At 39.9% G+C, this 24,004-nt stretch overlaps 1 protein-coding gene and 1 pseudogene across 5 annotated transcripts in view; both read right to left on the reverse strand.

The window, feature by feature from the left end:
- Nucleotides 1-24,004, reverse strand: part of ARHGAP20 (Rho GTPase activating protein 20) — a 108,434-nt gene that overhangs the window by 19,096 nt on the left and 65,334 nt on the right. For 3 of the 5 annotated variants that reach the window (XM_066371639.1, XM_066371640.1, XM_066371638.1), the window contains exons 5-11: nt 16,515-16,556; nt 15,145-15,229; nt 12,065-12,142; nt 9,720-9,786; nt 7,512-7,700; nt 2,281-2,459; nt 763-924 (exon numbers count right to left, since the gene is read on the reverse strand). In XM_066371639.1, coding sequence (XP_066227736.1) covers nt 763-924; nt 2,281-2,459; nt 7,512-7,700; nt 9,720-9,786; nt 12,065-12,142; nt 15,145-15,229; nt 16,515-16,556 — 802 coding nt within the window. Of the gene's footprint in view, nt 1-762; nt 925-2,280; nt 2,460-7,511; nt 7,701-9,719; nt 9,787-12,064; nt 12,143-14,068; nt 14,119-15,144; nt 15,230-16,514; nt 16,557-24,004 lie in introns of those variants that run through there. The other 2 variants (XM_066371641.1, XM_066371642.1) reach the window with 2 other exon arrangements.
- Nucleotides 21,002-23,895, reverse strand: LOC136389713 (eukaryotic peptide chain release factor GTP-binding subunit ERF3A pseudogene; annotated as a pseudogene).

Below are 24,004 nucleotides of genomic sequence, written 5' to 3' on the forward strand. Positions count from 1 at the left end.
ATGGGAGCCACAGCTGCATGCGGAAGGTCTGCAGAAGCTATTTCTAGGGTCAAAAGCTCTGCTAAAAGCTGGTTTTGACTCTATGTTTTCCAAACATCTGAAGCATTTTCAAGAATGTGGGAGGAGAACATTTTGGAAGAGCTCTAACCCAACTACGGATGTGACTCAAGTAACCATGGGGTGAGGGCAAGAACCATAAAGAATGTCAATGTGGGAAGGGTTTTTATAAGATAAGGCCCAGACACTGCAGTCACTCCGATTCCACTTTTACTTTAAAAAGTACTAATGAAATTTTCAGTGGTTTCACAGAGCAATTTTTTGTTTCAGTTGTTAGGTAAATGTTTGTTTGTTATGGTCAACTTCTTTTTCAAAGTTTACTAAATTTAGTTTTGAAAAATTTGCCTTTATTAAGAAGGTGGTGAGATTGTGAGGAAATCATAGTCAGTTATGTTTGTTTTGGTTGATGTGCTGTGTTTTATTTTAAATTTAACAACAGGTTTTTGCATGTAGCAGAAGTGAAGACGAGGACAGTGGTGTGGGATAAAAAAATTTTAAAAGGATGTCAGATGTGTCATATCACTGGTGGTGGCTTTTAAAGGGCAACCTTGACTTTGTGAAGTTTTGTGGGTTTTTTTTAAACACTTTTTAGATTCTAAATCTATTATTGCTCTTTGCAGATGGGAATAATGTCATATTGAAAGAAACTAGTTGTCTTTCTCTGAAGCTACACCATGGAGTAGATGAGGAGAGAACTTTTCCTACCTTTAGAACAGATGCTATCACAAAAATAGATTCACAGTCCAGCTGTACTTCAACTCCAGAATTCATTTTCTCTTTCAGCTCTCTGCAAGATTTCACATTGGCTGACTGTCTGAAGATGCCTCTAGTGAAGGGTCCTTTTTGATTAAGAAAAAAAAGCATATCCTATGGGGAAGAAAAGAAAACAAATGGCACTTTACACACTGAAGCACATGTTTGGCTGCCACGGGCTGGGGCGTACTAGGGAAAGAGCTGAGGGTGGGGAGGGATAGATGCTAGAAGATTTAAAGTCATTTTTATTTTTTGGTATCTCTAAGTCATTTTGTTTTTTAATTCAACATCTAAAAAACATTCCACTTTGAACACTTGTTTTAATAAGACTGTCTTGTTTTAGTGAACCAATGGTCACTTTAAAATCAAATTTCTCTGACTGCTGCTCCAAGGTTTCGTTAACTGGCCTCCTCTGTCTCCCTGAGCTTTCCCGTTATTCTCTAATACAAAACTTTTCCCTAAATACAGAAATTTATTGTCAAACTCATTTTCCATTTCCTTGCCTTCCTTTATATGCATCTTCATATTTCATTCTACTTCCTGTATTTACTGCCTTCTTTTAAAATCAGGCTAAAAACATCTCATTCCGTTCCACTCTGGTCAGTATTTCATCGTGCTTTCTTTCAAGCTGCATGCCCTTGGCTTGCAGTGAAGGGAAGGAATGGGTGTTAGAGACAAGCAACCCATGGGGTTTGTAACCTAGTTATAGCACATTTACTGTGATTTTGGGTAAACGTGAGGCTTTAAAAAAATTGTAAAGTAGGGATGATAATAATGATAATTATGGTAACTACCCTTTAATTCTGTTGTGCAGGGAAAGCCATAAAGTGGCTAGGCTAGTATCTGGCACTTACAGTTGTGCAATATACCATAAAATGCCACACATCTAGTGTGACACTTAGAGGATAGTGGATGCTCAATAAATATGGCTTAACCATGATCATTTACTATATCAGTTGGAGACAAGACCAATGCAGTGGTTTTCATCTGAACCATTCTATACAAGAAACATAACTAAATGCCACAGGATGTATTTTTATGCATAAACACCTGAACTATAAATAAAACACATATAAGATTTTTAAAAAGCATAAGATTGAGTAGTCTCTGCTGCTAAAGTGATTAAAGGAGACTTTCAGAATGACGTAGAACTCAAGAAAGAAGTGAGAGTCCTGTGGGGGATAATGTGAATTCTCTGCCCACCAAGCAAATTCTCATTTATTTGAGCAGGCTTACTGGCTCTTTCCTGAGACAGGTGGAATAGGTGACCTCTTCCTATTATGTTTAATGTATGAGTCTGTAATAGCTTAATCAGATTTTTATTCTTTGAAGTAATAATAGTACTGATTCTTAGCTAAAGCCAGTAGTATCTATAATATTTTCATTTAGGGGATTAGATTTACTTCCTAGAACTCTCTCCTTTCCTCAACCTCCTTTCCCACCGATGTTACCGGTCCACATGAGACTTACCAGGACAGGTTTGGGCACATTATCATTCTCACAAACATTTGGCAGAGACACTCCAAAGAGCTGTCCTGGCATAGGAGATGTTGGTGACATGGACAAGTTATCCAGGTGCATGCTAGAACCCCGCCAAAAGGCCCAATTTATGATTGATCTTCTCCTTTTAAATGTCTTCTGACCCGAATCTAAGGAAGAAGTGAAGTAGAAAAACTAGTTAATTCAACTGTATTTCTACAGTTTCCATTTTACATTATGCTTATTACTATGGCTCAAAGAGCAAAAGTGCTTGCAGATGTCATTTATTACTATTAATTCAATCTATGAAATTTCATTGTAATATTTTATAAATTAAGAAATAATCAAATTTTGGGGTTAAATTTCTATCCATTTTTGGAACATTACTGGTTTGTTGCATGAGTTTTGACACTGAATGTTCAAAGGTGGAAGACAGTGTCACTTATTATACTGTAACAAAGCAAAAAGTGTTTTATACCTATATATATATTGACCCATTTTAAAGATGAGACTAGGCACATAAAAAGTTGGAGATTAAATTAGACTACAATTAAATAGTAAAAAATAAAAGGAGGAGAAGAGGGAAAGAGACAGAGGGAGGATGGAGAGGAGGAGAAGGAGGGGGAGGGGGTAGAGGAGGAGGGGTAGGAGGAAGAAGGGGAGAAGGATAAAGAGGAGGAGGAGGAGGGTGAAAAAGAGGAGGAGAGGGAGAAGGAGGGAGGAGGAGGGGAGGAAGAGAAGAGTGGTCACCATTAAGAGGTTCTCTTGAAACAAAGAAAGCGGTATTGCCTGCTGTCCCACTCTAGTACTAAAGGAGGAAGCTAGTGTCCTACATCTGCCCCCTTTCTTTCCAACCACAGTGTCTTTCATGTATCTTTTGGTTCTCAACTTAAAAAAGTCTTAAGGCAGCATGGATAGTTGCAAACATGAATGGGACTTGCCCTTGCCACGGTGAAATTGATAGGCTAATGGGGAACAAGACTGGTGATGGTGGGAAGCAGCAAGTATGTGAATAAATAAAGTGCCATAAGGGAGGAGCAAAGTAGCAAAGGCACGCAGAGAACAATAAAGCACATCTACTGGGTGGACAGGAAGCGAGATCCGGGAGGCATTTGCATTTCCTTTGGATTTCAAATGAACAAGATCTCAGCAGAGCATCCATCACCCTGTCTCGCATTTAATGAGTAAGCACTCAATAAATCATTCTTAAACAATAATTGAATTGAGAGATTTAGGTGGAAAAAGATAAAAAAGATAGTATAAAAAAATAGGCAGATGAGGTCAACCATGAATCATGATTTTGTGATATCAGCTGTCTTTAATTTTAACATGAAAATTGATGGATGTACACAGAATTTTTTTTTCTTCTAATTCTGAAGCTGGAAACAGGGAGAGACAGTCAGACAGACTCCCGCATGCGCCCGACTGGGATCCACCCAGCACGCCCACCATGGGCGAAGCTCTGCCCACCAGGGGGCGATGCTCTGCCCCTCCGGGGCGTCGCTCTGCCGCAACCAGAGCCACTCTAGCGCCTGGGGCAGAGGCCAAGGAGCCATCCCCAGCGCCCGGGCCATCTTTGCTCCAATGGAGCCTTGGCTGCGGGAGGGGAAGAGAGAGACAGAGAGGAAGGGGGGTGGAGAAGCAAATGGGCGCTTCTCCTATGTGCCCTGGCGGGGAATTGAACCTGGGTCCCCCACACGCCAGGCCAATTCTCTACCGCTGAGCCAACCGGCCAGGGCCTGTACGCAGAATTTGATATATAAAAAGAGCTCTTTAAGGATCCTTTCCGACCTTTCTGCCACTCTCTCCTGTCCCATAGCCTCAATACCTATACACAGATTAAAAAAAAAAAAAAAAAAAGCCTGCCTGAAGGCACTAAAGAGCAACAAAAGAAGGGAAATATTTGAGGTAAAAGTTTGACACCTGGAAAAAGAGAATGTCATGGCACCCGGAAGCTTTCCATTGTTACAGCTTTTACCTGTGGGTGGACCCCAGGTGCTGGGGTGACTAAAATTTGGAGAGAAACCTGCATTCTCTCTCACTGGCTTGAAGAACTAGAGAATGGAGAAGGAGGTAGCCACACAGCTGGAAAGTGAGGAAGGGAAACTCTAGAAGGGAAAAACTAGTGGGGCCCCCAAACATCATGTATAAATTCTGCCCAAATCTCTGCTAACCCCTGAAGCACCCATGCATGTGGCCGATTCCAAACAGCTTGTCGTGAAGGTTGCCTGAACTGAGACGTGAGAAGACAGAAGCCTCTGGTGGCACCCACAGAGGGTTTACTGCATCCTCCCCAGGAAGGGTGCATGGCACCTCCCTGGGGAAGGCCATGCTGGCACTGACTGTTGGCCATGGAAGGCGCTGACAGCCAGACAAACTGCCGGGCTGATGTTTAACTGCCCAGCGCTCCCTGACGATGGGGCTCTGGAAGAGTCGGCTTCTCCAGGGAGGGGGACATGGTCAGCGCTATCAAATGCTCATTTCAAAGAAATGCTTTATTTCCTCAGAATAATCAAATTAAACCAAATACTAAAATAAGCCAAGTTGTGGGAGGATAAAGAAATCAGTAACATTTTACAGAATGACCTTCAGACCATCAACCCCCTTTGGCTTCCGCAGTACGCATAACTGGAGCATCACTGTGCTCACTCCCACCACTAAAGGCCTTAGGCTTTAGACTCCTGGTTGTGACAGTTATTGGGTAAGTTGCTTCACCTCTTCACTCAACTTTAAAATGAGAATGCTGTTAGCTACCTCTCAAAGGCTTACTGAGGGAGTTCCATAGGATGATGTGTAAAAAGTACTACTTCGCCCAGGGCATGGCTCACAGTGATCCTGATTAAAGCTGCTAAGACACCAATCTTCTGCCCACAAAGAGGACCGTCTCCCCGCATCCACTCTCCACTTGGAGTCACAGCCTTTGGAGGTATGCAGACAGGAAGAACTACCAGACTCTGCTTAACTAAAGCACTTTCTTTCTGCCCTGATGTTTCCCACCTATTCTATTTTGACAAAACAGAAAAGGAAACTAAACCCATTTTTAAATCCAGGAGGGCCTTTCAGTATGTCCATTTGTGAAAATGCTTGTTTTACGTATGTGAATGTGCATGTTGAGCAGTTGTACTCAGTTGTTTCTTCACATTTAACCTGGTTTTATTATCTCTAAAACTATCAGATTTATTTCATTTTTTAGTTTTCATGTGCTTTGTAGGAAGACTGCTTTATCATAAAGTAGTTATATACCCAGCCATCCTATGAATACAGACAGAGGCTCAAGTAGAAATTGAGTTCTGGACTGTATTATAAAAAGTTTCAGCTGTAGCCATGCCTCTTGTGATGAGCTGAAGTTCCCTCTGGGACTGAGAGGAAAAAATTTCATTAGAGTTTACTTTCTTGAAGAGCTTTTAATGTATAGCTCTTACCTTCTAAATGTCAAAGGCTGACAAAAATCATGCTATTGCTATTAAAAATACAAGAGTAATGGAAATGTAGAGCAAACTAAATTCATGTAAATCTAACTTTCCTAAACTATCCTGGCAAGACTCAGCTAGTGCTTCTTCATGCTTAAGGTAGAGAACTAAACATTAGAAATTACAATTCTTAAAAGTTTATGCTTACAGGATAATAATCACAACTAAACCTTATTTAGAAATTCTATTCTAGACAAATAACTCCAAATTAAAAATACCTCCCCCCAGAGTAGGAAGTAGGTATGAAAGAACACTAGAATGATTAGGCAAATACTGTAGGTAGAAGAAAAAGTTGTGTCCCGTATTTACCGGCTACATAAAAATCCAGTTCCATCAGCCCCGGGTCTGAAGAGACATGGAAGCTGAGCCAGCAGCGGGTGCAGAAGGGAAGTTCAGTTCAGGCTCGAACCTGTGGAGCTACTTCAGACCATTCCCAGAAAGACCCCACTCCAGCCCCGGAATTCTGCCCCACTCAAGTTTTCCCATATAGGTGTGACTGCGCCACTCAATCTTCCATTTGCCTTCTCTGTTCTATATACTGGACTCAGTAAGTCCTGCTATGACTTCCCAGGCCTTATGCAAGTTCCCAGTCTGATGACAGATATAAACAAATCGTCATAAGGTAATTTTTTATGTGTTATACTGGAGATGTAAAAACTGTTCTAGAGACACAGAAAAGGGGGGCACTACCTGTCTGAAGGATCAAAGATCTTCTGAAAGTCAGATTTTTAATTGAACCTTCACACTGTTTCACCAGGGACCAGCTGCCCCTAGGCTAAGTTACAGTGATCTAAGTTGCAGGGATGGCCTTCTGAGAGATCAAATGCTACTGTTTTCAGTGTAATTCTACAATATTTAGTAATTTTCCCCACACTGAGGAAGAAATTTAAAAAACAGACTGGGGATAACTATGCTCACCTATGATTAATTTGGATAACTGACAACCCTGGCTGGTTGGCTCATGTGGATGTCCTGGGTTCAATTCCTAGTCAGGGCACACAGGAGAAGTGACCATCTGCTTCTCTACCCCTCCCCCTTTTCTCTCACCCTTCTCCTCCCGCAGCAATGGCTTGATCGATTCGAGCAGTGTGTTGACTCCTGGCTCTGAGCATGGATCTGCAGAGCCTCTGCCTCAAGTGCTAAAAATAGCTCAGTTGCAAACATCCAGCATCAGCTCTAGAAGAGGGTTGCCGGGTGGATGTGGGTCAGGGTACATGTGGGAGTCTGTCTCTCTGCCTCTTCTTCTCTCACTTAAATAAAAAAAAAATGGATAACTGAGATGGTTTCCTTAAGCTAACTTGTGAAAGCCTCCTTCAGAAATGGAGATACAAAGTTAAGTCTTTATTCTAGTTGTGGCTCTTATGATTCTTGACTCCTGCTTATTGGTCAAATTCATTAAAATAAAATAAGTAAATAAAATACTGCCATATATTTGCAAAGATGCCATTGAGGCACCTGCAGCATTGCCTTGTGCCTCAGACTCTGCAGTATCCGTAAGGTTAAAGGGGAGAGTAATAGTGAAGAAAGAGGAAACAGACTGTAGTGCTCACTATGTAAGTGAGTCACACCTACTGCTGATTTATGAAACAATCTTCGAAAACTTTCTTTTCAAAACACTTAGCAAATTCAAATGAAAAAAAATACCTCATCTGGCAGAAAGTCTATCTTTGCTTTTGCACAAACTTTGTTTTCAGGAATAAAAAACTTTTGCTAAAAAAAAAAAGACTCTATGAAGAAAGAAAAGCAACTCACCATTCAGCTGCGGGGCCGCCGCCAGGCGGCTGGGCTTCAGGGTGAACTGGCATTGTGACTCCCGGGGCAGCTGTTCCATGAGGAAGGGCTCCTGGAGGTTGGAAGGGCTGGCGGAGTCCTTTGATTCCCGTGTCAGGAGTGCGGTATCTCGAAGGTGGCTCATTTTAATTCCATAGGGATATTCATGCCCTACACAAAGAAAGATCTGTAGACTTCAGGCTGTACTGTGAGCAAGTGTGCTACATGCTGGAATGTAGTACAGTTTGTTCCCGGGAGTTGGGACTTTTGGTATAAAGTATCCTTTTGTTGACTGAATGATCACCACACACACTCTTGCAGTTGGAGATCACTGCAGAATGCAGGTGGCCCTACTACAGTAGTTTTATGGGGGTGGGGAGAGGGGAAAAAAGCTAATCTTTGAAGAATATCTTATTTGGAAAATACAGATTGGTTTGTGAGTTACACAATGTTGATGTTTCCTGTGTTTGCATCTAAGGATATTTAAGGGTATTCTACTTTTCCTGTTAATATCAACTGTATCTGTGAATCTTCAAATCCTTGACCTCTCTCAGGCTTAAATACATGACTTAAAATATTTGCCTTACCCATCACACAGTATTATAAGGATCCTATAGGTAAAAATGAGAGAAAAGGCCCTGGCCAGGTAGCTCAGTTGGGTAGAGTGTTGTCCTGATACTCCAAGGTTGTGGGGTTGATCCCTGGTCAGGGCACACACAAGAATCAACCAATAAATGCAGAAATAAGTGGAACAAATGATTGTTTCTCTCTTTCTCTCTTTCTCTCTCTCCCTCCCTTCCTTTCTCCCTAAAAAGTCAACAAATAGCCTGACCAGGTGGTGGTGCAATGGATAGAGCATCGACCTGGTATGCTGAGCACCCAGGTTTGAAATACCAAAATCACTGGCTTGAGCATGGGCTCATCTGCTTGAATGTGGGGGTCACTGGATTGAATGTGTGATCATAGAAATAAACTCACGGTCGCTGGCTTGAGCCCAAAGGTCACTGGCTTGGCTGGAGACCCCCGGAAAAGGCACATATGAGAAAGCAATCAATGAACAATTAAAGTGATGCAACTATGAGCTGATGCTTCTCATTTCTCTCCCTTCTTGTCTGTCTCACTTAAAAAAATCAATAAATAAAAATTAAAGATAGAGGAAAATTTACATTTCTCTTTCCAACTATATATATCATTAACTGCTTGAGTGAAGAAATATTATGTGTCTAGCACAGAGAAAATGCTTGGTAGATATTTATTTATTGAGGTTTTTTTTTTCTTTTGTTTTTTTTTAGAGAGACGGGAGAGAGAGAGAACGTGGGCAGGTGCAGGAAGCATTAACTCGTAGTTGCTTCTCATCTGCGCCTTGACTGGGCAAGCCCAGGATTTGAACCAGCAACCTCAGCATTCTAGGTCGACGCTTTATTCGCTGTGCCACTACAGGTCAGAATATAAAGGTCTACCGGAAAGTTCTGTCCGTTTTTGGAATAAAACAAAATACAAATTCTTCTGACTTAATTCACGTGGCACCCATCTTGAATATTCCCACACCAATCCTATCTTCCGAATATAGTCTGAAATGGTTTGCTGAGCTGAATTAAGCCTTTCTGCGATCTCCGATGTTGTCAGAAAAGGATCTTGCTCCAACATGGTCTTAACAACATCGTCATCAATCAAAGATGGTCGCCCAGAACGTGGCTTATCAGAAAGGTCGAAATCACCTGTTTTGAATTTTCGAACCATCTTCTGCATGTCCTATCAGAAACTGTATCTTCACCAAACACTTTCAATAAATTTCTACATGATTCTGTAGCATTTCTTCCTTGTTGAAATTCATAAAAATACAGTGGCATAAATAAACTTTATCAGTAGCCATGGGTTCACTATCGCTTCAAACATAAGACTAACGTGAATCAACTTTGTTTTTAGTTAATTTGCTACATCAGTATGTATACATTAAGTGATAAAAATAGAGAGGCACACATGCGCCAAATAAACATGTGCTTATGTGTCGAAACTTGTTGTGATAGAAACGGACAGAACTTTCTGGTAGACCTTATATATTAAATGAATAAATTTTATATGAGATTTAATAGTTAATAGTGTTTAAGCTTAGCACTATATGACCAATGCTCATTTAGCATTATAATTAAAATACAATTAATCCTCTCTTAGATCTTCACAGAAACTTACCAATAAGTGGATATGGTGCCTCTTCTTTGCCAGAATTAACCCATAACTGGTAATCTTTCTCAGAGCCCTTGGAAATAAAAGAATTAACAATAGTTCTTTCATGTTTGGTAACTGAATAAAGACACATATTTTGAAATTTTTTGTTTTGCATAAAGAAAAAAGGAAACTATATACATATAACAATATATAAATATTTTCAGATTCATTGGCAGTGGTTATAGTTTTTGAAGATGACAGTGCTGATTCCTACAACCCTTCTCCTCTCTCTCCAATTCCCAGCAGAGTCCTCAGGAGTCCTGCCCCTTTCTTCAAGTGATGGCTACAAATCCAAGAACTGCAAGGGAATCAGATCCTCACTATTATGGGTAGCCCATGGAATGAGCAACCACAAAGGAAGAGAAACTTCCTGGTTTTCTAAAAGACTAATGTCGTCTTTAGAGTATTGAGTTCTGCTATATCTCCAGACTTCTCAGAGAACACGGGACTTAATCTCCAGTATGTCCCTGTAAAGACAGCCTTGTTGTCCAGGAAGCCACAAATACTTGTGTCTGTGATGAAAAACGAAGACTTTCAAAGGCAGGCTATTAGCTCAGTTGCTTCTGAGCAGAAGAGTGACCAAGAGGCTTTGGGGACCTAGGTAGCTGGCACAGTCTATACTGGCTTTATTTTGGACAAGTTCAGTTCTGGGGACAGAAAGGACAACAATTCTCTCTAGAGAATAGGCCTAGTGAGGGAAAACAATGGAATTGTTCACTAGCAAAATTCTAACCCAGCACTACTCAGAATTCTACTTCAAAGAAATAACACTAAATTACACAAATTTTGCTGTATCCTCTAGGAGAGGAAAAAGCAAAAATGTCTTAAGCCAGAAAGACTAGCAATATTAATATTCTTGTCGTTACCTTCTGAGTACAAATCATGGCCCTGACCTTATAATAGAGGGTAGTGGTTGTGAAGAATACCTTTCCCTCCCCTCCTCCAGTCTATTCATCATTTCCTTCCTTGCTTTTTAAGACAATTTATTGCAAATAGAAAGAGCAATCTAATAAAAAATTCTTTCTTTTTTTGGTAGTATCTGAAAACACTGTAATAATCTCATAGAACAGTAAACGTTATTATACTGAATAGAACCATTTTTAGTCTGAGAGGATGGAATACTTTATCCAAAGGAAAAGCATAAATAAGAAAATGAGTCATGTCTTAATTAATCTCCCTTCTTTCCCCTTAAAGACCAATCTTTCAAGACACAATTTATAAGCTTAGAAATCAATTTAGAGGCGCCTTCTTTACTCAATGCATATAAACTCAGTTACATCTTAAATATATTATTAAATTTAAAGAAATCAGATTCCTTATTCTAAGTTTTGGTTGCCCTGAGTTTTTAAAGGCTTACTACAGCATTGTGTAAAGGAAAATATAAACACAGTAAGACTATGACACATATTAACACATATGGTTAATCTGTAGTAACACCGGGTTTTTACAGAGAATCTCTCTCAAGAAATGGTGTTGGTCAAGTGCTTCCCTTTGTTTCCATTCTTCTGACAATCACTCCCTTTCACACAGCTACCCATTGTCCAGTGTTTATATACTGATAGGGAGGAAACGAGGAGAACCTCCCGATTCTCTCTCCCCTGCCTCATCCTCAAATATTCCAATCTTATCCATTAATAACATTTCAGAAACTTGTCTTTGCCCCATAAAACAGAAAGAAGCTAAAAGTAAAACGGGAAAATTTGGTGGTGTACACTAAAGCTCCTTAAATCCAAGATCTAATTCAGAGCTTGTTTTTTAATTTACCTCTGGACCTGCAGCCAGCAAATTCGGTTTCTAGCTACGTGTTCTTTATGTAAAAATGATACTATAAAGCAAATCTTACAGCGTTCTCCATGCTAAGACTATTTGAATCTTGGGAAGATAAGGATACTTAGGTAAGGGGGAAGAACCAGAAGAGGCTGTGCAGAAAGAACAGTCACATGGTGATAAGTGGGAAAGGAAAAGGAGGTTAAAATGTTCTTATTAAGGATCTTATACCAAAAAAACTCCCCAACTGTATATGTATATAGCATATGTAATAAAACACAGGTTATTTTATTAGCACTTTAAAATGAGAGTCTAATCTTAGGCTTTTCAGTTTACACAGGTTTTAAAATAGGAGTAGAAGAACAGCACCCAATTCTAAACTAATAGTAAAGCTTTACTGTCCTCATTTTCAACATTTTGGGGAACAAAATAAGACTTTTGTATCTCTAATAATCAGCTGTCTTATGATGGAAATGATAACATTTACATGAACCTAAAGTATTGAAGTTTGTTAATTAAGAATATCTACTGGAGTAACTTACAGTTATCCCTAGCATTGGTAGAGACATGTTGATAACTTCATTTGCTGTATCTGAATTCATTATTGTTATGGTTTTAGACTGTAGGGGAAAAAAAAGAAACACAGCTATAAGTAAAAAATTTTAAAACAGGTGAACAACTAATTATTGTCAAATGATTTATAAGCAAATCTTGATTTCAAGTACTGACAGAGTAAAGCATACAACTTAATGAGAACACAAACCCTTGATTATAATTTACTTGCATTCCATTATTATTCTGACTTGTAATAGAACAGCTATTTCTCTTAAAATAAAGAATATGCGGCTTACAAATCTATGACTGCAAGCAAGCAAGAGAGTAAATGTATTTCAGAGCAAGTACACGCACCACCCTCCCAACCGAAAGAAACCAGTGAGGTGGCCCCTGCATCATCTCCACCATTGCATCTCCACGATGAAACATGTAATAGCAGAGGGAGAGAGCTGGGACACCTTCTAGTTCTTCCTGAGTACTGGTTTTCATAGTGGGGCTTTTTATTTCTTTCCCTGGTGAAAAGTCAGTTTAAGTAAAATCAAAATAAGAACTGGTTATTAAAAACATTTAAAATTTTAAAAAATTTAACAACTATTCATTGAGCACTTTCTGTATGTCAGGCACTGTGGGTACTGACATTTTCTTTCTTTTTCTTCCTTTTTTTTTTGAGAGAGAGAGAGAGAGAAAGTGGAGGGGGCAGCAGGAAGCATCAACTCATAGTAGTTGCATCTCATATGTGCCTGGACCTGGCAAGCCCAGGGCTTCGAACCAGCAACCTCAGCATTGCAGGTTGACACTATATCCACTGTGCCACCATGCACTGACACTTTCATTGTTGAAATCTGTAGAGGCTTTAAAACCAATGAGTCTAGCAAAAAGGACTGAAAATTTTAGAAAGCTAAATTCTATTACCAACTCTGCCTCTGAATAGAGTTATCTATAATAGGTCTGTGCTAAACAATACATTGAGAACTACTACTTAAAAATAGTTTGCGACAAACAAAAGGGAGTAACAAGATTTTGAGATAGCTATAGTGTTCATAGAATTCCAAGGCATTAAGACAATATTCTATGCTATCAAAAAAGAAATAGTTGCTATGCATATTACATATTATTATCAGATAAATCAGGAATTAAGGCTGTGTCCTTGACAGGGCTTAAATGGCACATATAAGTAGCATAAATAAAAAGAAATTGATATAAAACCCAAAATGATACAAAAGTAAAGCTAAGTGAAATCCACTGATAACTCATTACTTATTCCTCCATTACGGTATTTCTTCCTTTATGAACCACCTGACATGACAAATTGTCTCTTAATGTTGTTTGTTTACTAATTTCAAATTGTAACTCCACGGATTATGCACAAGTGTTTCAGAACCCAGCAGGGAGGGCTAGAGCACCCAGCCCAGAGTCTGTCTTTCACTAGCAGCAAAGATGCTGTATATATTGGGTTTGAACTTGAGATATAATTTCATGAAAGGTTTCTGCTTCTTTTTTAAAAAAGTTTGTAAATCCCTCCATTTAATTTAAAGAAACTCTCTCATGAAGTGAGGAATCTATCTTGTAATACTAATAATCACTCACAAGGTGTCTGGTTTCTAAGGTGATTTTTCTTAATATTAGGCATGTATGTTCAAAACAGTCATTATGGGATGTGTATTTTTCCGTGCATGCCTCTCTGGTAGACGAAACAAATGAATTTCATCAGATAGTGCTCTTTGGGGTTAGTAAACAAATAAAACAGACAAAACTGAAAATGTGGCTTTTTTTTTTCCATATTAGCAGAATACACTGACAGGTTATATAACTAAAGGCCAATGATAAAGAATGTTTCCCATGAATGTACTCCTATTTGGGGGATCACTCTTCCTGGAAGCAGGGCTCCCTGAAAGGAGACTCCTGCCATGAAGTAGCTTCAGACAGCAAAGGAAGAGTGTGTCATATTATCGTTGATTTAACCAGGGTACTAGTAATAAAAACCACAGCACCTCACCACATCACGTGTCTTCTCTTCCAAAATGAGTGGAATACCAGTCCTTTCTCAAGCACACACTTCCCCTACATTGAAAGTGTTAAAAAAAAGTTCAAGGGATTTTCCATGAAAACCTTGAATGTAACCAACTGCCACAAAACCAGCAGAAAGAGTGGTGGATTTTTTTTTATTTTGTTTTTTGCTACTTTGATACAGGAGAGCTCTGTAGTCTTTGTACTGTAACAATCGGAGTATTTCCCTCAAGCAGTAACATCTGGCACTCAAGTCAGAATATTTGCATAGCTTTTGCTTTTGGCCCAAACACAACTGTTTGGATTACATATTTTTCCCCACAGAAAACTATTCTGTGTGATCTAGAGCTGCTGCTGTGAAGTATGACAAGTCATGGTAAAAATAAAAATATTCACAAGTTTCTCTTGTTCATCATTGATAATGTCTTGACACTTGCACTGTATTTTAGTCATCAAATTACATGTAATAACTAGAATTAAGTAAACTTAATATTTATTTGACCAATATGATAAAAACTGTGTGGTACAAACATCCAAACATCCCAATCTCTTAAAAATGTCATCTTTCCCAGCTCATCCATTTTTAACCTGAGGTCTTCAATGCCCCTATAAAAACTGAAAGAATGAAGAACTTCCCCAAACCACTCTCTACTTAAGAAGTGGTAAGTTGGAAAAAATTGCTTAATACTAATAGGAAATATCTCCTTGTGAAAATGGCTTTAGTACAAGCTTGTGCAGCTGCTTTTGAAAGGCTCCAGACAGTCATTAATGCCAGAGGGAAGAAAGAGACATCTGACAAGCAATATTCCTTCCAAGTGTAAATGTTAAATACCGCAGTTAGTATGAATTTCTCCTGCTTCATTTTCTCTAGGGGCTACTTTTCATATATACAGAGACATATACATACCCAGGAAAATGTGTTTTGCTACAGTGGTATTTCTAAATGCCCACCTTGCATAGCACACACACACTGTGTCTATATGCCTGTCTCTTTTATTATCCATGGTGTCTGCCTTATGCAGGGACTTGGAATTTAATTTTCTGGCTTAGAAACACTTACATAGGCACAATTCCCAATGTCCTTGGCGAAGATTTTGAGGGGAATGCTCTTCGGATAGTCCTTCTCTTTCTCTAGATTGATGTATCTAATCAAATGCAACAACAACCCAAAACAATACTGAGTCAGATGAATTTTGCTAAAAGTCTTTTTTTTTTTTTCATTTTTCTGAAGCTGGAAACGGGGAGGCAGTCAGACAGACTCCCACATGCGCCTGACTGGGATCCACCCGGCACGCCCACCAGGGGGCAATGCTCTGCCCCTCTGGGGTGTCGCTCTGTTGCATCCAGAGCCATTCTAGCTCCTGAGGCAGAGGCCACGGAGCCATCCTCAGGGCCCGGGCCATCTTTGCTCCAAAATGGAGCCTTGGCTGCGGGAGGGGAAGAGAGAGACAGAGAGGAAGGAGAGGGGGAGGGGTGGAGAAGCAGATGGGCGCCTCTCCTGTGTGCCCTGGCCAGGAATAGAACCCGAAACTCCTGCACGCCAGGCCGATGCTCTACCGCTGAGCTAACCGGCCAGGGCCAAAGTCTTATTTTTAAATCAATCTATTTGCTCATTATTTTCAATATACTTAAATGCTATTTTTAAAAAGAGATGAAAAGACTCAGCCAAGTCAGATTACATTATGGGTTGGAAGAGAAAAAAATCTCAGGACACTAGGCATGGGCACAAAAAAGAACAGGAGATCCATTTCAAGAGCGAGGCTTGAGAAGCAGTCAGGTTTAGAGACACCTGGGTGATATTTTGTCCTCAAAGCTCCCCTACCTCCTCTGGACAGGTCCAGCAGCTTACTGGAGCTGTATAATACTTTAGGAGCACGTATAATACTTTACTAGACGAAACGAAAGCAACGGCCTTTCACTTCTCATTTAGGTCTCCAGTGGAGTGTTAAATCTTGGCTATCCCATTGCTTGGGAAGAGAGAGTGGAGGGAAGAACTATGGGAATAAGAGATGAATCTAAATTGACCATTTTAGTCTGTATTTTCAAAGGTAGGAATAATGATTGCTTTCTGAGGTGCTCAGCAGAAAACCTTCCATATATAAAAACTTAATACATGCTTTGAGGAAACTATTAGTTCCAAATGGTAGACTGGAAACAGGAAAAGAGATGAAAAACATTACTGACTAATTGTTGTCTAAAATAATCTAACCAGGCCTCAATGTTCTCCTTCCTAGAAAGAAATACATGAGAAGACATTATTTATAGTATATAGCAGCTAGTGTACAGTCTGAACTACAGCTGATTTTCAGGCTAAATAAACAAATTCTACTAAGGAGAAGGGGAGTAGTTTGGGGTACACATCTCTGCAGAGATGAATTTAATTCATTTAACTACAGGTTAAAGATTAATATATGTATACTGAAAGAATACCTCTGAAGGAGAGAGAGCCATTTGTCCTTCTGTTCTGTGGAACTGCAAATAAAATGGGAGAGAATAATGAAACCACACAAAATACTTATGCTAATATATTTAAGTCAATGAAATATCTCAACAACCTGTTATTAAAGTAGCTGTATACTAATGCAAATTGGCATAACTGTGTTCTGGAGAATCCTGAAGGAAAATTCCCTATAAGAAAAGACTAGATAATCAAGTATAGTTTTATTGAAATCTCTTGGATCCAAGAGAGACCCATGTCCTTACTTTATGACTCTTTTACAAGTGGTGCTCTTTTAGGGGAAAGAGTACTTCATCTGGAATCCAAACACCTGATATCAAGGATATATGTGAATTACATGATGAAGGGCAAATCACTTAACATCTCTAGGTTTCAGTTTCCACATCTGTAAAACTGGGCTAATTCTCTCAGAGTGCTTTTGTTGCTGTAAGTGCCATACAGACAGAAAGTATGCTTAATTTGAGATTAAAAAAAAATTGGCATACCAATGGCCATGAAACCAGTTCATTAACTAAAGAAACATTTATTTCTTCACATAGCAGAACTGTAATTTAGTAAATTAATACATTGAAAATTTATTCTGCTATTTATCCTTTTTCTTTTCCATTTAGTTGATGTACAATATTATATTAGTTTTAGGTGTACAAACCAGTGATTAGACACTAAATAATTTATGAAGTGATCGCCCCAATATATCTAGCACCATCATAGTTATTACAATAGTATTGACTATGTTCTTTATGCTATACTTTACATCCCCATGGCTAGTCTATAACTAACAATTTATACTTCTTAATCCCTTCACTTTTTTAACTCATCCTTCCTCCCTTCAGGTAGCTATCAAAATACTCTCTATATCTATGAGTCTGTTTCTGTTCTGCTTGTTTTTTAGATTCACATGTAAGTGAAATCATATGGCATTTGTCTTTCTCTGTCTGGCTTATTTCACTCAGACCCTCTAGATTCATCCATGTTGTTTCAGAGGTCAAGATTTCATTCTTTTTTCTGGCTGAGTCACATTCCATTGTATGATACATGCACCACCACTTCTTCATCTATGGACGAACACTTAGGTTGCTTCCGTATCTTGGCTACTGTAAATAACGCTGCAATGAACATATAGATATATATGTCTTTTCAATTTAGTGTTTTGGGTTTTTTTTGGATAAATACCCCAAAGTGGAATTGCTGGTCCTTCTCTGTATCTTTATTTTGGTATATATTTTGAAATAGTTTTCTCCATTACTTTCAGTCTGTGTATGTGTTTTAATTTGAAGTGAGTCTTGTAGACAGCGTATGTAAGAAGGGTCTTGTTTTGTTATGCATTCATCCACCATATGTCTTTTTTTTTTTTTTTAAATGAGAGGAGGGGAGAGAGTGAGACAGACTCCTGCTTGTGCCCAGACCTGTATCCACATAGCAACCCCTGTCTAGGGCTGATGATTGAATCAATAGAGCTATTTTTAGCACCTGAGGTAGATGTTCTCAGACCAGCTGAGCCATCCTCAGTGCCCAGGGAAAACACTAGAACCAACTGAGTCACTGGCTGTGGGAGGGGAAGAGAGAGAGAAAAGGGAGAGAGAGAGGGGAGAAGCAGTTGGTCATTTCTGTGTACCCTAACCAGGAATCGAACCCAAGATGTCCATATGCCAGGCCAACACTCTATTCACTAAGCAAACCAGCCAGGGCCAAGGTCTTTTGATTAGAACATTTAATCCATTTGGATTTAAAGTAACTGTTGATAGATATGTATTTATTGCCATTTTATTATTTATGTTTTTGAGCTTTCTTCTTTCTTCCTCTTCCTCCTCTTTCTTTTTCATTCTTCTTCTTGACCCTTTAACATTTCTTGTAATACTGGTCTAGTGGTGATGGATTCCTTTGACTTTTTCTTGTCTGGGAATATCTTCATATGTCCTTTGATTCTAAATGACAGCTTTGCTGGGTAGAGTAATTTTGGTTGTAGGTCCTTGATTTTTATCACTTTGAATATTTCATGCCTATCCCTTCTGGGCTGCAAAGTTTCTGTTGAGAAACTTGTTTTCAATTCCTTGTTCTCTTCTCTCTCTCCTCCTCCTGGCACACCCATGATGTGCATGTTGATATGCTTGAAGTTGACTCAGAGGCTCCTTAAGCTATCCTCATATTTTTGGATTTTTTTCATTTTTTTTTATTCTTTGTGTTGTTCTGACTGGGTGTTTTCTTCTTCCTTACCTGCCATATTATTATTTTGATCCTCTGTTTCATCTACTCTTACTTTTGACTTCCTGTAATATAGTCTTCATTTCAGTTATTGTATTTTTCACTCCTGACTGGTTCATTTTTACATTTTATATCTCAATTTTCCTGTTTCTTATCTTTGTTGAAGTTCTCACTAAGTTTATTTACTTTTCCCCTAAGTTCACTGAGCACTCTTATAACTAGAGTTGTGAACACTGCATCTGATTGATTGCATGTCTCCATTTTGTTTAGTTTTTTTTCTGGAGTTTTGTTCTTTTATTTGGAACATGTTTGTCTCCTCCTGTGTTTATTTTTATGAATTAGAGCTCCTATGTCTACCAGACTTGGTAGAGTGACCTTATGTAGTAGGTATCTTGTAGGACCCCATGGTACAACCTCCCCAGGCACCTGATCTGGGTGTTCTAGATGTATGCATACCCCCACCCCTACCCTGTGGGCTGTGTACAACCTCCCTTCTCTTTTATCAATAGTTGAGCCTTGATTGCTACTGGCACATCAGTGGGAAGGATTTACAACCAAACTGACTGGTTGTGAGGACTGGCCATGACCACAGAGGAGGATTTGCTGTGCAGATGCCAACCCCTGAAGCAGGATTCACTTCAGCAAAGCCCTGGTTCCGAATGTGTCCGCCCCTTGAGTATGTCACTTGTGGAGGTGGTTGGGTGGTGATCTTATGTGGTCTGGAGCTTTCCACTTGGTGCACTGGTCTGGTGGTGCAAGCCAAGATCAGCTACACCATGTGCCCTACTGGAGGCCATCTGGCGTAGCTACAGAGTGATCTGAAGATGGCTGCTGCTAGTGCTGGGCTAGGCAGTACCCAGGAGAGGCCAGGCTGCAAACCGAGGTTGGGCCTGGGGACACTTAGCAAGATGTACAGGGCATGCAGAGGCCAGATGCTGCTAGTCTGGAGTTTGTGAACCTTTGACAAATTTTAAGAAAATCTGCAGTATGACCCAAAACCAGTTTCTTGTATGGTAAAGCCACCGGAAACAGCTTTAGTGAGCCCAAAAGTTGAGTGGGGCAGGATCTCAGGGAGTCACCATGGCAGGGGAACAATGTTAGCCAGGTTGATGAAGACTCAGATATGATACCTGACTGCCAGCTCTGTGGGGGGCAGGGCTCAGAAAAGGAACAGTGGCCTCTGCCAGCAATTCTGTCATGAAGAAAGTTGCCCCCCTAGTCCTTGCTCTTCTGAAGGACAATTCAGTTCCTTCTCATATATTCCTGGCACCTTTCAAGCAGCTTCCCCAGTGTTGGAGCTCAGATCAAGTGAGACCAGGTGAGTCCATGCATAATGGAATGCCTGGGACTCCAGCAGCCTCTATCTCATGTAGCCACAATCTCTGCTGGTTTCCACAGTCAGAAGTTATAGGGACTTCTCTTTCTGGCATGGGAACCCTGGGCTTGGGGACCTGGTGTGGAACTTGAATCCCTTGCTCCTTAGGGACCTCTGTAGCTGAGATACCCTTCTGGGCACAAGTGGGTGTGGGACAAGTATTCCCTGTCTCTGCCTTTCCTACCAGTCTCCATGTGGCTTCTTCTTTATATCTTTAGGTATAAGACTGCTGTTCAGCTAGATTTCAGGTAGTTCTGAATGATGGTTTTCTATAGTTTAGTTGTAATCTTGTGGTTGTGGAAGAATGTGAGTGCTGCGTTTACCTACGCTACCATCTTGACTGGAAGCTAGAAACCTTATTTATTCTACCAAAAAGGGTTCCAAATTAAATATTTTACTAACATGGTAGTGTCTTTGTTCTTAATTTAAATAATTAATGAATTTAAACTATTTACTTTTTTTTTTTTAATTTACTGGGCATGGTAGTTTTCTTAGTAACATGTGCACATGTACTTGCACACTGAATGACCGGTCTGGGGTGAAAAGACTATGTATGCCTAAGGGGAAATGAAAACGTAAAAAACTTCTGGAGATTTTCATTATTATAGGCAATTTTGTCACATTACTTGAAAGCTATTGCCAAATCTGTCCAAGGAATTAGTTGGAGAGGGGAAGAAATAAATCTTGGAAAAAATTCATTAGTAGTATAGCAGAGTTCTTACTATGAGAAAGCTGACATAACATACTTTTGCTGTGAATTTTGTCTTTGCAAAATATGGAGAGAGGTTTGTTAATGGACAGAAAGTTAACAGAAGGTGGTGTGAAGTAGGCATTAGCAGTCCATTTTCCTCAAATTATGGGGCAGGATCATCAAGAAAATGCTTAGTCTTTCTCTGGAACCAGTTTCTGAAGTTTTCCAAGTGCAATGGCCTTACCCTCAGCTCTTAAGGTAAACTGACCCATCTGAGGGAAGTATTTAAAGGTCTCAAGGCAGATGGTTCCTTTTGCCCTTAAGTGAGCAATGCATACTTCATCTTGTTTCACAAAACAGGTCTCTGTTTTATTTTTTTTTTATTTTTTGTCTGTCAAGCAAATTAAGGCTGCTATTTTAACTTCCTCAATACAGGTATGAATATGCAGCACTTACATTATAACCTGGACAGATGATGGCTTTGTGCTCTATAATCACTATCTGGGCATCAAATGTTGCATCCAGAATGGTAAAGATTATTAGGATCACAAAGTGTACATCCTGGAAGAACTTCCTTTTCCTCAAGTCTTTTCAGTCTGATTTTGAGGTTTTCACCTGGGACTACAGAATCAGTTTCTACATCATCCGAAAGGCTTCCAAGAGCTACCACTTTGTGCTTGTTTGACATCATCACAAGTGGTCGGCGTTTACAAATACATCTTGATTCCAGGTTTCCCAGGACCACAGTGCCCATATCCTTTTATTTATCCACAACTGGCAGCCTGATTGATCCAACAACTGATCCACTGAAGTCTGGCAAATTATCCAGATATGGTATAAATGGTAATTCAGTGCACCCAGGGAAGAAATCTAATTGCTCCTTAAGATTTGGTCCAATCAGTCCTGAGCAGGGAATAAAGTCAATGTCCTTTTTGGGGACAAAGCCAATTATTTTTTTAAAAGGCACTAGTTTCTCTTTGTATTCTTCATATCTCTCATTGCTCCAATTCACTGTTGAAGCATTCATCTTACTAATAGGCACAATTAAGTGTTTTACACCTGCTGTCTTTGCCAACATTGCATGGTTTCTTATCTGTCCACTTTTTTTTTTTCAAATCCAGACTCCAGCTGCCCTTTCCTTGCAGAGATTACCAGCACAGCCAAGCCGGCCCGAGAAGCACCACCAATCATATTTGGGACAAACACTCTTGCGCTGCAAGCATTAGAATTGTGAAATGCTTTTTTTTGTTGCAAAATAGGCACAACTCACTTCTACTGTTTACCCTTGTCTAGTTCTTCCTAGTTTGTTTCTAAGGCCAAGACAAGTACTCAGTTTATCTGTTTCTATTTTTTTCTTTAGCTTGTTTTTCATATTTTTCAAGTGTTCTTTTGTCAGCCATCCCAGTCAAATATATTCTTTCTCTTCCACTAGTTGACTTGCCAGCATCTCCATGCAAAACGGAAACTACAATTACATGTTCTTTTCAGGAGCAGCTGGTGGTGCCACCACAGACGTAGGTTTTGGTATTTCCTCTTCCTCCGCCATCATTTCTGGGGAATTTTCTTCAGGGCACCTTTCATCCCCCATGGGACCAGCCCCTGGCTCCACTCCACTTACTTCTTTGTGCTGCCATGATTCTTCTGGGGACATTTCTGTCTTTCCATTTCTATAAGAGGCTTTATAACAAGTCCCATGTTAACAGCTGAATTTGAATTTGAACCTTCACACAATGACTGTTCTCCTTGAGGCATTTTCACCGGTGCCATAGGGCCTCCCACCTGCCACCGGCGGTGGTTCTGTGACTGTTGGCTGAGGCATCAGTGGCTGGTGGACCCACAGGAAGGATGGTGCAAACACAGTAGCAGGACATCAGGCATGAAGGGGCTGGGGTTGGCATTGAGTTGCTGGCTGAAGGCCATGCTGAGGGGTTCATGCTGGGCCTCCCCGGGGACTTTTATGTCCCCTTAGTCCCAGCAGTCTGTCACTGAGTCACTGCTGCTGCCACCACTGCCAGGCACATGATGGGGCAGGGGTGAACGGGGTGGGGTGGGGGGGATGGTGAGAAGCGGGGATGGAGACAGGGTGACCCCCTGGGGACCTGTGGGGCTGCAGGGCTGAGGAGGGGCTCCACCTGGCTCTGCACTCCTGGGGATGGAGCCACTCACCCCTTCTCCTGTGTGGGAACTTATTCCTAATTATGAAAATCTAATGAGGATCACTGGTTCATTTACAACTAAATTAATAATCATGCCTTTTCTGAAGTCACTGCTGCATTTAATTCTTAAAGTTAAAAACAATTTAAAGTTTATTTCTGTGTGGTCTTGTTATTCACTAGCTTTTTTAAAATTTTTATTTATTTATTCATTTTAGAGAGGAGACAGAGTTAGAATGAGAGAGAGAGAGAGAGAGAGAGAGAGAGAGGGAGAGAGAGAGAGAGAGAAAGAAAGGGGGGAGGAGCAGGAAGCATCAACTCCCATATGTGCCTTAACCAGACAAGCCCAGGGTTTTGAACCGGTGACCTCAGCGTTCCAGGTCAACGCTTTATCCACTGCGCCACCACAGGTCAGGCATTGTTATTCACTAGCTTTTACAATCATTTTTCTAAACTTGAAGAAGTTGGAAACCCTAGTTATTTTGTTATAGAAAAATACACTTATGAAATATTTGCACTCTGTTTCTAACTTGACTGCTTAGCAGTTTTCTCTATGGCCATTTCCTTTCATCTTATCTTGTTACATTATCATGACACATTCATCAAATTAAGAAACCAATAATGGTGGATTACTGTAAACTAAACTCTAGACGATTTCACCAATTTTTCCATTAATGTCCTTTTTTAATTCTAGGATCCAATCCAATCCAACCCAATCCTGGATTGGATCCTAGAATAAAACACATTGCATTTAGTTATCATATCTCCTCAGTGTCTGATCTCTGAAAGTACTACTAACCCCTCAGTTTGGGTTTGTCTTGAGTTTCTCTCATGATTAAACTGGGATTATGTGTTTTGGGGAGGAATACCATAGAGGTGAATTGTTCTTTTCATTACATTCTATCAAGGGGTACATGATACTCACATGACATTACTAGTGATGTTAACTTTAATCATTTGGTTAAAGTAGTCTACTTTTTGAGGAATGCAATGTATGTAAAACTTGTCTCCACATTTTCCCTTCTTTTTTTAAAATTTATT

This window comes from Saccopteryx leptura, chromosome 1 (genome assembly GCF_036850995.1).
Source record: "Saccopteryx leptura isolate mSacLep1 chromosome 1, mSacLep1_pri_phased_curated, whole genome shotgun sequence".
Lineage (NCBI taxonomy): Eukaryota > Metazoa > Chordata > Mammalia > Chiroptera > Emballonuridae > Saccopteryx > Saccopteryx leptura.